This window comes from Macrosteles quadrilineatus, unplaced genomic scaffold (assembly GCF_028750875.1).
Source record: "Macrosteles quadrilineatus isolate MER2022 unplaced genomic scaffold, UCM_ALF_1.0 Scaffold_8__2_contigs__length_117827958, whole genome shotgun sequence".
NCBI classification, from domain to species: Eukaryota; Metazoa; Arthropoda; class Insecta; order Hemiptera; family Cicadellidae; genus Macrosteles; species Macrosteles quadrilineatus.
Window position 1 is genome coordinate 32,213,356 of NW_026542601.1, and position 14,815 is coordinate 32,228,170.

General features: G+C 31.2%; 1 protein-coding gene across 3 annotated transcripts in view; it reads left to right on the forward strand.

Annotated features, from left to right (window-relative positions):
* LOC128999870 (inactive rhomboid protein 1-like) overlaps nt 1-14,815 on the forward strand; it is a 301,906-nt gene that overhangs the window by 203,920 nt on the left and 83,171 nt on the right. For all 3 annotated transcript variants that reach the window (XM_054426604.1, XM_054426602.1, XM_054426603.1), the window contains exon 4: nt 5,398-5,481. In XM_054426604.1, the coding sequence (XP_054282579.1) occupies nt 5,398-5,481 (84 nt within the window). The remainder of the gene's footprint in view (nt 1-5,397; nt 5,482-14,815) is intronic.

Consider the following 14,815-nt stretch of genomic DNA (forward strand, 5'->3'; position numbering starts at 1 on the left):
CAAGAAATAGTTTCACATAAAATTGATAGTTAGTCTCTTAATTATAATAGCTTCTAGCTGTTTCTATTTGTATTTCCTAACAGTTATAAAACTTTGTTATGAGTTATTTTTTCGGTTGAAGCTGTTCCTATTTATATTATCTAACAGTTATAAAACATTTTTTTTTGGGGCCTCAATCGAAGATTAGGTATTGGTAGGTCTAGATTAGCGGTAAGAGTATGGGAATTATTTTGGGTATTATGTTTGGTTGTACAATTTTTTATAAAAGAAAAATGGGATTAAATTCCACCGATCAGTGACATTTTGTCGATCGTGTCTGAACCCTATAGTTCGGAATCCCTGTCAGTTCATAGAGAACTCTCGACATTAAGAGACAGTGTTACGGTGTTTTCAATGTGTATTTTGAAAAAGGCTGTAACTAAAATACGTTGATTTGTAAACTTGTTCTATTCTTTGATTGAAGAAACTACGGTTCGAATACAAAAAACAAAAATAGAAATCACATACAATTTTAAGGGCAATTCTTAGGTAAATTTATCTTCTTATTTATGTATTTAATTTGTTTAAAAAATGTTGACAAATCGTGCCCCGAATAAATATGTATAAAGGCTAGGATAGTAATTATTTAAACAAAGGAATTACATTTTTAACACATAATGGTGTACAAACAAACAAGTAACACACAAAAGTAACAATATTGTCTAAAAAATAAGATAATCAACAACTGAGCAACAAAATAAGCCAACAATTGACACTTCTGGTAAATGTGATGAAAAATATTATTCTCAAAAACATATTTTTTATTGTAAACTGAATGTTCGTAAGTCTATATTGCGACACTATTTATGGAGCCGCCCTACCTAACCGCTGCGCGCTAGGATCTCCGTCACTGTCGGCTTAGTTCTTAACCGATTGGAAATAATATATTTATGTTAATTTATTCATTTCATACTTTTGTAAGCTTGTATGGTTATAATTAAGTGCTAATGGTATAAATTTAAGCGTGAAGTGTCTGGCAAATACTTAAAAACAAGCTTTTTCTAAAGCATTTTACTCATGAAAATTATTTTTTTGGTTGGAATTAAAACCAGAAAGTTATAGATTTTAATGTAAGGTGTAAGAAACCTTCTACAGATGAAACAAATTTTTAAAGTTAACTGAGTAACTTGAGAGGACTTAACGTCTGCAAGTGCTTTTCGCGGCCCTGTTCAAAGATGAAACATAGCTACTGAAGCCCGAGCTGAGATTTCCGAGCTGAGGTAGAGCTTAACATCACAAATGGTGAGTCGGTGGCTCAGTTTGGTGAGTCGGTGACTCAGTTTTGTGAGTCGGTGGCTCAGTTGGTAGCGTCGCGGACTTCGGGCCCAAGGCGACAGTGTCGTGGGTTCGGTTCCTGGTCACTGCCACAAACTTTTATCAGTACAGTTCACCTTTGCTTTGCTGGATACGTTCCACGCACAGATCTATAGTCTATGTGGACGGGCAAATGCAAGGTTTTACGAAACAATAATTTCGCTCAGAAATTAACATCTGAACTATTTCCGTATTGTTTGCTATTATATACGAACGTCAGTTGTCGTTATTGAGAAGCAACATGTATTATTTGACCAACAAAATAATAAAATCAAATTGATCAAATTGACAAAATGTCGCTAAATGGAAAACGCCGATGTTGTGAACATACTGTGCAACACGATAGTATACACAACAATATTTGGTTTACGATGCAAAAATATTTTATCTACTAGGAATATTTATCCTGCATGATCAGTGGACAAATTTATTTGTCAGGTAAATTCACCGGGAACGTCTTCGACTCCTGTTTTTTTTATATTTATTTTTTGTTCTAGGGAGTTAATACAACTCTTTAGCCTCGAAACCCATGCATTAAAAACATCCCTTTTCGGTGCAGTATGACAAAAATACGTAAACGAGTGAGGCAGTTGCCAAAATGGTCGCTTTATAATGACGTCATTTTACAGATCTGACACCAAAATGGCCGTCCGAGCCGTTTAATGACATCATTTAACGGGTGGCGTCATTATTCGAAGTCCTTGTTTACAGATCATTAGTGAGGATGATCTAACAGGAGCTTCAGAATAATTCTGATAAGGATTCACAGACGTTTGGGCCGAAATAATTGTTGAATTGTACAAAAGAAAATGTTGGTTGTTAACTAGTGTAAATTGTTTGTGGTAGTCTTGTATTTTGTAAACGTTTAGTTAGTAAGTAGCAACATGGTTGTTAGCAATGTTTTGCTCCATTGGTCATAATGTACCGGTATGTAAAATGTATCATTACCCCAATAAGCACGTGTGTGGAAAATTGCTGTTTCCTGCACTCCTTCTCCTTACAGTTACAAACTGATTAGAGAAGTCAGTAGTAGTAATACTAAGTTATAAATCTGTAGATACGTTATAGTTAAGTAAATGTATATTTATGTGTCAATTAATAACCATGCTATGAAATTGGCTAATCTAGAAGGGTAAACATTTGTATACTTGATCAGTGAGTAATTTTCTGATTTGACTGACCTAATAACAACTTAGTATAGTAGTAAAGCCGCAGCATTAAAAACCAAGTGTTATAGTATGTTTATTAAGTTACACGGCCGGGAATTTTATTTTTACTGAACTAGCGTGTTAGCTCGGTAAAGCTCGCGCGGGATTTCATGCAAGTATTGTAAACACTTTACCCGTTGGATTATGTTCGATACTTTTTGCCAATCATTTGTTTGCTAATTTAGACATGTAGACTAAACATTTTTTAACCCAACAAATTTTGCTATAATTTCTTAACTTGTAAACATGGATATGGAATATACTCGAACTCATACCGGTTTTTAGATTTATCAGGCAGCAGATTTAAGCAATTTTCTGTCGACTTATCTATTGCAGCCAATAGTGATTTGTCGCACTCCAGATGACCTTAACGGTTTATGTAAACTACTTTCTAGTCTGGAAAATAGCACAGAAAGAAGTTACTTACAGTTTACTGTAACGAAACAATTGTTATTTGTGTGAGGAAATAATAAATGTAAGGTTTTTACATTTTGCCACCTTAGTCCATTCTATGAAATATCATCGTCGTATTAAAAACCGATTAGGATTAACATCAACAAACACATACCTTTCATTAAGATTATTCGCAGTACGTCTCTTTAACAAATTTTTAACACTTAATTATTTAATCGAATCGTAATGCAAAAGATTTGTTCCATTTTTATAATTAAAAGAAAGGCAATTTGTTTACAAACGAAGGTTTGTCGCAATAAGCCTCTTTTAACATCACTTTGACAGTAATAATTAAAATTAAGCGTCCTCTAGTTATGCAAACTAAACACTTTTGTTTGTCTGCATTTTAAAAATTAACAGTAGTTTTTAATTTTTTTCTAATTGTGAAGCCATCTTCTAATTAATTAAAGATTTAAAATAATGTCATCGTGACTGGGACGTTGACGTTAAAGCCGGATATTTAACGATTTTGAGTTTAATTATCATCTCACTAACCTTTTACAATGGTTTTGATAACCTTTTTTGCCTTTGGTTAATACTGTTCACGATCAGTAGTTTACTAGAAACATTACTTAACCGTAATAAAATAATTCATTTAGATTTACTTTTAAAATACTAGTTTTATCATATGACTTAGATGTAATCACATAGATTATCACCAATAAAAAAAAAAACACATTTAAAATATTTACGCCACACTACACTATTTTGCTGAATTTCCCACGCAAGGATTTAGTCCAGAAAACAGCTGTTTGCCGCCAGCTTAATCAAATCGGGTTTCATTACGTACTACTGTACTGTAATGAGTTCTTATGGGACACCAAACAGCTGATTATACTATATTTGGCAATGAGTGGTTAAAAACATAACCTCTCTTAGAGGTTATGACGATTGTTAGTCCTTTAGTCAGTGCTAGATTTAGTAGTATGGCGTAAAATATCGTACATCACTCGTCCAAAATGTGTTTACCGGACTCGAATTTGTCTCGCACGGGAACGACCACACTCGTCCGGTAAACACCTATTTTCAGGACATGTAACGTAATATACTATTACTTATATCTGTTAACTATATTAACCTGATTCTAGTTTTAGACCTTCTTAGTTCATGAACACATTTTCATTTGACAGGTTATCTTAGGTTTTTAATTTCACCTAGTAATTTACTTACGTTGATATATAGTCACTAAAAAGGTCTCATAAAATAAACTTTAAAACTCATATTTAAATAATAAACCCTCCCGAGCAAAATTCAATGTATAACCAATTTAATAACATATTAGATTAGCACTGACATTTGATTCCCTCATGGTTCCTACTAACGCAATGAGGTCATGCTTTATATGATTGATACAATTCAGGATATTGTAATCGATATTGATATCGAATACACTACTCAATCGCAGTAGATAATCTCTGTGGTTTAACATACCCACAGTTGCATTAAGCCTTCCTTTAGTGTATGTAAAACGTACGTTTCAGTAACCTACCATAAACATTTACAGTTATTTATTGTCAAGTGATGTTTTAATTTCTTAGTGATTCATAATAATTTCAACGTGTGTTAATAGCTTAGTGGCAGCGTATCGGACTTCGGTGTGGAAGGGGCGGGTTCGATTCCCGGTTCACCCACAAAACCTATGGGTTTCGACTGCTCTTTGTGAAAGTATAACACCTCCGATTTCTCCTTTTTTTATGTTACCGGCGTACACAATTATAGCTGTATCCAAGAGGTAAATTGTACTTTTAGACCATCAGGGGCCCATTTCATAATAAACTACAACTTGTAATTTCCATTAGATTTGCATTGGGCGATCTATGTAGTAAATCTATATAGATTTACTAATAATATTAGTATGTGATTATTATGAAATGGGCCCCTCAGGACAGGAATTTTAGATTTGTCTTAATCAAGAAATAAATTACTTTATAATCAGATTTATTGCAGATTCATCTTGGTTCTGGGGGTCAAACTATGATCTTAAAGGATATTTATTCAGCATACGTTCCTTAGATTGAGTTTCAGATTGCATTCACTAGATGTAGCCATAAAAAATTGACCATAATGATCCTCTGAGTTATCTTTTCTTTTGTGGGTTTTGATACCGTGGCAGTTGATGTTACTGTATGATCCTTAAAATTCAGCGTTTGTTCTTTGGTTCTGTATGTAGATGGTCAGTTTTGAGCAAACGTTGATAAATTTATTGTGATAATTTTGAAAACTAAAAAAAAAAATGTGGTTAATCAATTACTTTTTCAAATATTATAGAAAATTAACACCGTTTGAAGGTTTCTGAGGGTGAATTCGTTTGTAACTAATTATCCTATGTGTATGCATTGGTATTTTCCATTTTGTATTTATTCATTTATGTTTTTTCTTCCAGGAGGGCTGTGGGGCAGAGTCCCCCCTCACCGACGCCGCCCCCCACCACACAACCCCCGTCTCTGCCTACCCTTACAACGCCCAGGTGAGTAGGTGTTTAAAAATACAGTAAATTATGAATAAATACTATTAATTAATTACTTTTTGATCAAACACATATATATAATCATCAAATGGGAAACAGTGGCCTACTTTGTATGCCTACTGTTTTGTATTCTATGTGATGATTTATATGATTTATATGTTGACCCGGTGGCGTGAAGGTCATGATGCGAAGGTATTAAGACGAGTTTCAAATCTGTAAGATCATAGCGTTGTTACTAATTGAAGTCAGATAGTTCACCAATACCTTTAGTAAAAAAAACTTTTTCAGAATACTACTGCGCGTTTTTAAAACCATTAACACCATCCCAATAACATAGCTATTTGAACAGAAAAATAATCTTGGTCACTGAGAAATAATATATTTTGTAATCTTTTTATGACTCCCTTTCGGACCCTAAATGTGTTTCTCGTCGAATAAATAATAAAGACGCTCACATGACGTGATTTGTGAACTATGTTGGGTGTAAACAATACAATAAATTCGCCTGGGACTTTATGGGGCCATTAATTGTCTTTATGACTCAACTGCATTAGGATAATAAATCACAAACATTTTGGATTGTTACGAATAAGTTTTTTTTGTCAAGAGAGATTTAAATTCTAATAAAAATGTAAAACAGTAATGTTTAATTTTTGTATTCATCTGAAAAATAAATTAGACTGAACAAAGGTCGGATAATTTTGTATGTTATTTTCTTATCCACCAGTTAGTTAAAGGTTTCTTTGCGTCATCCTACAGATATTCGTAAAGCGTAAACATGTTTTGGGTTTGGCCAAAATGAATCGGGTTGAGGATCTTATTGGTTTGTTTTGGCAGGATTATTCTTTCACTACGCTTTGTACAAGGGCAGACTTTTTTGTAAATTTTTTTAATACATTTACTACAGACTTCGTAGATTGTGTGCTTTTTAAAGCTACAAAATTATAAATTGGTTTGCATTAGTACCTCTTTCTTTCTCTATTTTATTTATAATATTATCTTAATATATACGTCTTATTAAAACCGAAGAGCGTATTTTTTTCTTTTTCCATTTCATGAGTATGTTGAAATAAAACAGAATGTATGTTTGATGTCACCAAGTGTAAGTATTTTCCTTTTTCAGTCCATATAGATTTTTTATGTCAATAACAACACAAACACAATGAACATAACTGATTTTTCAATTCAATCATTACTTAATGAAATTATCTTATTAACACTGGTATAAATTCTAATTATTTTAGGATTTTGACTTTTTTATCAGTTATATTAATAAACCAATGTAAATTAAATAATAATCCCTTTAATTTACCGTGACATAATTTTAAGTGGGATTTTGTCAACAACGTAAAGTTACTTGCTTCAGTCAAATTCTGGCAAATTTCTCAAAAATTAAATTATTTATATAAAACCGATCATGAATTAAAATGTATCATTATTACAAGTTCCACTTTTCTACAAACTTGTACCAAGCACAGCCGAACATCCACCAAGTTACTGAACATTGGTCCACTAATGAACCGAATGTACCCCATTACGTAGTTACGGCATTAATACATAACTTGGGTTCCCTTGGTACCCGTATAAACTATGTTTCATATAAGTGTTGGTTTTCCATCATTAGGAATTCCAAAGTATAATTTATTTAGACAACTGATTGTTCTGAAGCAATCTTGATTAAGTTGGTTTCTTTTAAGAACAATCTTTAAATCTACGTTCACAAATATGCTGAAGTATTTGGCAACAGTTTTGTAATAAAGAAGATTTTGTTTGAATTTTTCAAAGTTTTTCAAACTAAGAAACGCATTAATATTCAAGCGTATTTTCAGCCTCTTGTTTGCGCGATTCCAATGTATTAATGCAGGGAGAGATTTTCAATCTATAACTGTTACATTATTTTGGTTTGAGCTATTGAAGTTCAGTGTAGCAATCATTCTAGCATACCTTTGTTTATATATTATTTATTATATTCTCCGCAAAATATATGCCTATTCATGTTTAGCTTCATTCAGTGTTTTGCCTCTTGAATATTTAAGCAGAACGAGTTTTAAAATATACAAGATAGTGGATGGTATAAAAAAGTTTAAGAAAACACGAAATAAAGATATTTTATTTATTTCTTATACTGGGCTCTTAATCTTAATGCAGTTGAACAATACTGTTCTTCGTATATAAACACTAAATGTATATTACGGCCATGTTTTAATTTACTGTCATCTTTCAAAGCTTAAAATGAATTTTGTATTTTACAGAATTGCAAAACTGAAAAAATGCAATGCTATTTCAGTAGCTTTAAAATTTTCATTAGCGTCGTTTTTTATATTATAACTGAAAATGTTTAATGTTGTATCACCGAAAAATAAGTATTTGGCTTTTATATTGTGTTATTTTTTACAAAGCTAACGCTATTTGTATAAGATTTGTATATGCTTAAACAAACAATGCAAATATGACAACTTTTTAATGTTTTCAGCGTTCGATAAGCGGCTTGGTTAATATTTTCAAATATTAATGTTAAAATAATATGTTTTAAAAGAAAGAAAAATAATTACAACTTCTAGAAACCGATGTATTTTATAAAGAGTTCGTCGACTCTTGAAATCAATAAGCTTCGTAGAAACAAAGCCAACTCCTTTGACAACCAAACTGCTTGAAGCACTTTGTTGTTTTCTTCTAGACTTAAGAAGAAAATCTGAACAATGTTCTACTAAAATAATATTTGAAGCCTTAGAAAGTAAATTATATTACATCATGTTAACGTTAGCTGTTTATTCGTGTGCAAAATAATATATAAGCTCGACTTTTAGTAACTAAAATTATTTTACCTCGTATCTGTTTCCGCATATTTTTTTTAAAAACCTAGTATCTTATTATTCGCTCAAAAGTTACCGAGATTTTTAAAATACACAATATGTTGTCTCCTTTTACACCAGAAGGATAAACGGATCATTATAGATTGCTCGTTTATTTTTTAAAGGAGGAAAACAAAAAATGTTTTGGAGTATTTTTACCAACAGATAACCTAAGAAAACGTAAGACGTTTTATAATTCACATTTATTCCTAATTTACTCGCTAAAGATCAACACATTTCATATCAAATCATCAAATAAATCTGAATAAGTTGAAAACTTAAACTTATCTTTTTAATCTATTTTAATGATTAATGTTCACATTAAGTAAAAAATTTTCAAACAAGGTTAATTGTGCTTATTGTGTGTAAAATGCGTATCTTGTGAATTCTAAAAATTTCAATATCTGTTTGCATAAAAGTCCAACGTAATAGTAATTACTTGAAAATATAATTTAATAAAATGTGAAAGTAAGTTAATCGTTTGTTTTATTTAGAGGTGGCATTTTCAACCCTGATACAACAGTAAAATTCATATTTTAACTGGAATCATTTCCCCTCAAAATGAAGATGGCGCAATAGCAAATGCAATTGTGGTGGTAATTGGAGAGGGAAAAGTAATTAACTCTACAAAGATTCTGATTTTGACGCGAACACTTGACAGATTCAAAGAGAAATTTTGCTTACTTAATAACGAACATTATAAATGGGAACATAGCAATCGTTTTAAAGGTTCCATAAAAGTGCCTAAAACGACAGAATATGTTTATACATATCGTCCAAAAACACTTTCTCATAATGTGAGAAAGTGAGGGTATTAGGAATATGCTAACAATTACTACTTTTGATGGCTTGATTTCGTTAGATAAAGTTGTAACTACGTTTGCTAGGAGAGTTATACTAGTTTTCTAGGGTTTTTACAACGAAAGAGTTTGGAGAGATATTTAATGGCATACATATAGTCTAAAATTGTTTGCTTTTAATTAATTAATAGAAGTTTTTTTAAGTGGGAATTTGAAACATGTTATAGGTAAAGCAGGAAGCTTGGTATTTTAATTATAATGAATACCTCTTTGCGGCAAACCTGTGTACAAAGTGAGTTTTCAGTTACTTTTTATTGGTATACTTAGATTTCCAATTCGTCATACTAGTAATATCTCAGGTTGCTGCTAGGAAATAATAATAACAAAAACTCTTAGAGTTAAAGTCTTAGAATTTTTGTTTTATATAAAAATCCTACGAGTTAGTTAAAAAAATAAGGCTCATCATTATGAAGAAATATTCAGGAGTAAACAAGTGGCATTTATAAATTTTCATTTTTGGTACAGTTCTTTATTTTATAACTCAAAACTGAAAGAACAATCTGTTGTAGGATTCAGCATTTTCCCACGTACTAACGACAAAAAACTGCTTTAATAGGATGAATTTATGACAAAAAATTACCGTAATACTCAAATAGGATAGCAGTTTTTGGAATTTTATCTGAAATAGTTTCCTGTTAGGTAAAAGAAAAATATCTTAAACATATATTCACGTAGATTTGTAATGTATGAACTTGTTTGGTTATTTTTAACGCCTTTACTGGTTTTAATGTGGGAATAATTAAAAATTATAACTGGAAGTATTTTGGCCAGTGAATATAATACACGATCGCAGGTGAAGTTAATAGCCCAGTTATCATACAGATGTCAGTGAGGTTTACATACACTTGTCAAAACATGTGACAGCTTCATTTCACATCTCGTTTTAACGGTTCCTGTCTGGTAAAATGTTTTAATTTCCCAAAATGTTTTTTTGTTGTTTTTTGTTATATCAAATAGATTACATTATGCCTACTAGGATAATTTACATGTAAAATTTTAATTTTTTTTTTTGTTTTGCTGAAGTATCTTTTAAATCTTTTATTTCATTTTACTGATCTTTATCCTCCTGATTGCATTTAAATATTGTAAATAGTTCCAAACAGCTACATTAATGTGAACAAAAACCTTACTGAATTTCAACTGTTTCCGACTTAAATCCTAAAACCAATTCTAAGATGTCTTCTCGCTTAATTTAAATGGCGTCAGCAAAAATAAGTAGGGTATGCAATGGATTAAATTGATTAAAATTGATTTTGGCATAGCCATGTACCCTAGTACTAGATACAATCGAATGAGTTTGAAAACCATCAAGATTGGGACATGGGAAAAGGGTGTTATGGGGTTGGAATTTTATTCTATAAATTAACGTGTTTTCAAGTTTTTACCCTTGAAAAATAAAAACCCTGATTTTTATTACCCCTCGTGTGGATCTATAAAAAAATAATTTTGCACGTTGAAGTTTTTTTGGAGTAATAAGGTTACGGAGAAATAAAAAAAAACTGTACATTCAAATTTCTAATATGGGACAAAGTAAACCGATGTGGTTTACTTGTTTCTGGGATTTCGAACACGTGTATTTATTTAATAAAAATAGTAATTAACAAATTGTTATTATATAATATAAAAACAATTTTTCCTTTCCTGTAGCAGCATACCTAAGTGTTCGTCAAATTTAATGTTAAGCATGAAATAAATCTGACAAGTTTAAGGAAATAGTTTAGTTAAAATCCAATCAGGCAATAGGAAACTCGCTTAGTCTGCAGGTTTGCTGTGGTGGTGGTACTTGGCTTAACCAAAATCTTGCTTCTGACTTCCGCGGTTTCCATTCCAGGAACAAATCATATTTTTACCATTTTACTTTTTAAAGTTGTAAGTGTGACGTATACGAGCGCGAATGTCACAACCAATTGTCATAAACATGTCACAACAGGTTCAAAGATACATATTTCACTTTGATGAACTCGTTAGATAAATCATTGCAAATAGGCTATACCACTAATTTACAGCTGGTAGGTGAAAGAGACCTAATTGTCCTGTTTCTCATGACGTGTAATGACGTAAATGGTGGCTGGTAATTCGTTTTGACAATCAAAATTCGTATAGTTTTTTTCCGTGTGTACTGTTTTATATTTTTACTTAGTTTATACAAAATTAGTTCATTGGTGCCTTAGACTGAATATCTACCCTTGTAGGTTAGCCTTTATGTATCTCGTCAATAATTTTAAAACAGGCTTCTGTCCAGTACATTTACAGTGCATTATGATGTTTAATATTTCTTGCTCACTATTTATACGTCGGTTTTGACTTAGCAATATATTATAATATGATTTAATAATTCTATTAGTTAAATAATTCCTTAATTGTATGTAGATTTGTCTTACTTTTTTTAAGTTTTCTCTTGGTCAACTGAATTAATATTTCAGGACAGACTTACTATGCAGTTTTCAACTGTATTTTGTAACATTGTAATTTAAATATTTAATTTTAACACTAATATGAGTAATTTTAACCTTTGAAACCCCTGTAGCCAATCCAATATTAAAACTATGTGTGAGCTCAGTAAGGCAAAACAGAATGAGAAGGCTGTGAGAATTATCTCATAGTTGAAAACATCACTGATTGGCGGGATTTGAACCCTCGGGCTGAAGTACCATGCTCTAACCACTTGACCAGTTGTTCACCATTCTCATGGATTAAAACTACCATTCCAACTGAACCCATTTTACGTTGAAGCAATGTGTGTATACGTTAGGTAAGCATTTTCAAGTGGGTGAGCTAATGCCCCACTTCTATTGGCTACCGCTCTACCGTTGTAGGTCAGGGGTGCAGGTATACCCACATCATTGTCATGCACTTAAGTGCCGACACCACTTAGCACTTACTGTCCACACTTAGCACTTTATACTAGCCTTGAGCCGCTGCTTGCTGGTGCTGTCAGCATCATTGTTTACTCGTTTTACCTTTTCCTTGAGTATTTTTGTTTCGATTTTGTTTCTAAAAATAAACGTTTGATTTGTGAAATTATTTGGATATTTAAAAGTTCATCATAGTGCAAAGTTATAGATACATACAACAATTTCAGACGAAATGTTTCAATTTAGTTTTATTTTGTTAAAATTTACAGTTGCAGCAGGACTACTTATAGATCGAGCAAAATGTTTTTGATAAAATCGACAAGAAAATAACTAAATGTAAAGATCACATTTAACAATCCAAGAACACAATTTAGCTTTCAATAAATGGTGCTGGCTAAGGAAACAAAAGACGTTAGTTAACAAAGCTACATAAATAAACCTACTTATAAATAGTAACGTACTTGTACGTTAAGAAATCAATAAAAAGAGTTACATTTTGTGTTGTTAGTTGTAATAATTTTTATAGTTAATCATTTAAAACCATTCGGGGATACATTAGTGTGATGCTAATGTTGACACTTAGTAAATAGTAGTCTGGTCTCTAGTAACTTTGGTTGAATAGAACTTGTGAGTGTAAAGACACCATCATAAGTGTAATTAGTGTAAGTGTGAATACATTCACATTCAGTGTTGCTGTCATTTTCTCTAAAAGAAAACTGAAATACTCTAAGCTACTGACAGAAAGTGATTTTGTAAACCATTTATTTCTTTTTAAAGACCTACTTTTCTTTCACAAAACAAAATTTTTATTTACATTAAACTAAAAGAGTTTCCAATTCTAAGGAAATATCGATTTCCTCCATAAAATCATAAATAAATAAATGATTAAGTAATAAATAAAAATAAAATGTCCTCCATAAATAAAAATAAAACTAAAATGGAAAATCTAACTTTGTCAGTAACACACCCAACAGGTGTTTTCATTGTATCTTCTTTGAGCAAAATTACAGACAATAGACCACTATGGTCTATTCTCTTTGGTATAATCCTGACTATAGTTGTTAGTGTCTATAGATAAGAGGTACCTAACTTAGTATTCAAAGTAGATTACTAGGCCTAATATTAAACGTTCGTAGATTTTATTAATTTGATGAACTCTTGACATGACCAAAAGTATATTTTATTCCACGCGAATTTAATGACACGACCCAAAGTTGTTTATAAAAAAAAATCATGTGAAAAATTCTTCTATCCTTTCTTGGTCCTAGTTTTACACATTTTTTAAATTTATTCTCACCTAGTAATTTTGTAATTAAGCTGTAAATTCTAATGACATTCCACCACATACCCCCTCCCCCCACACTATCCCCTCACCATCCCAGTTTCGACTCTTGTCACCGTCCAGTTTGTTTATCCAGTTTGTTTTATTGTTCACATAAATCCATCTTGTGTCACTAACACACAGTTTTTGTTTACTGAGAAGCACAAAAACACACAGACGAAACTTTAACTTCGTTGTGATGTTTTCATTCCATTCGTTTTCAGTTTTTCATTTATACTATTAGTAGACGAAGTGGGCATTCTCAATGTTAAATCATTAAATCATTATAAGCTCAATTATTAAATTAAATATCAGTTATCAATTTTAAATCATGGAATGATTATCAAATTAAACAGTAAACTAAATTTGGGTTGATTTATTTATGTATCTTTGTTATCTAAGATATTTTGTTTCTTAGTTAGGGCCAATTATAGAAAGGTAATGATCATGGACAGCTGGGCATTTGAAAAAACGTGATATTATAACTCATAGGTACATTCAAATTATTTTTTCATTGGGCCAGGAAATACATTGGTATTTCAAAACCGATTCCGTGAATAATACGTTTTGTTTAATATCAGTTTTCTTTGCATTAAAAAAAGCTGTATACACAATACTGGATGTATCTGTACTCGAAGCGACGAAGTATATCAATATCCAAAGAGACAAATCACAGACTACCGATATAGAGTAAACGTAGTATTTACTCTATAGCCTGTGGACAAACTTAAAAAAATTAGATTAACTTTATTCAAATAATTAAACATAACTTAGGTCTAATTAAATTTCACGGTTTCACATTCTGATTGATTTTACAACACTGGGCTAAAAACCTATAATTGACTTTTGAGGTAAAACCTTTCATACAAGTAAAACCTTTTTATCCACAATATTGTAATCAAATAGAAGTTTTACCATCAATAGTATGCAAAAATATTCAGGGATTAAAAGAGCGGGCAACGAAGTAAATTTGCATCACAAAGACTTTGGAATGTAAATAACGAAAATAAATCGCTTCTAGAGTTTTGAACAACGTGGAACAAATAACCTCATTAAAATATCAAATAAGTTTAGTTGTTAGCGTGTTTTTAGTATTTATAATACTGAATGATGATAGATTGTTATAAATATTGTTTATTTAAAGAATGTTATGTACTGTTACTTAATTTAAATTTATAGAAAATTACATTTATTGTTTAGCACATGGTCAAAAAGTAATACTTTAGAATAGTATATAACCCAACCTAACCTTTAGATCTGGCTTTCCTGTTACAAAGTTATTTTCGTACCACACTTTTCATTGTGTATTTTTAAAGTTCCACACTATTTCACAATCAATTTGTGAAAAATCTTGTAAAATGTTTTAGCCTATAACATTTATATGTTTATTCGAGAAAAAACACTATACAGTATGAGTTAAGGGCTATGAAATCGAATGAGAAACGT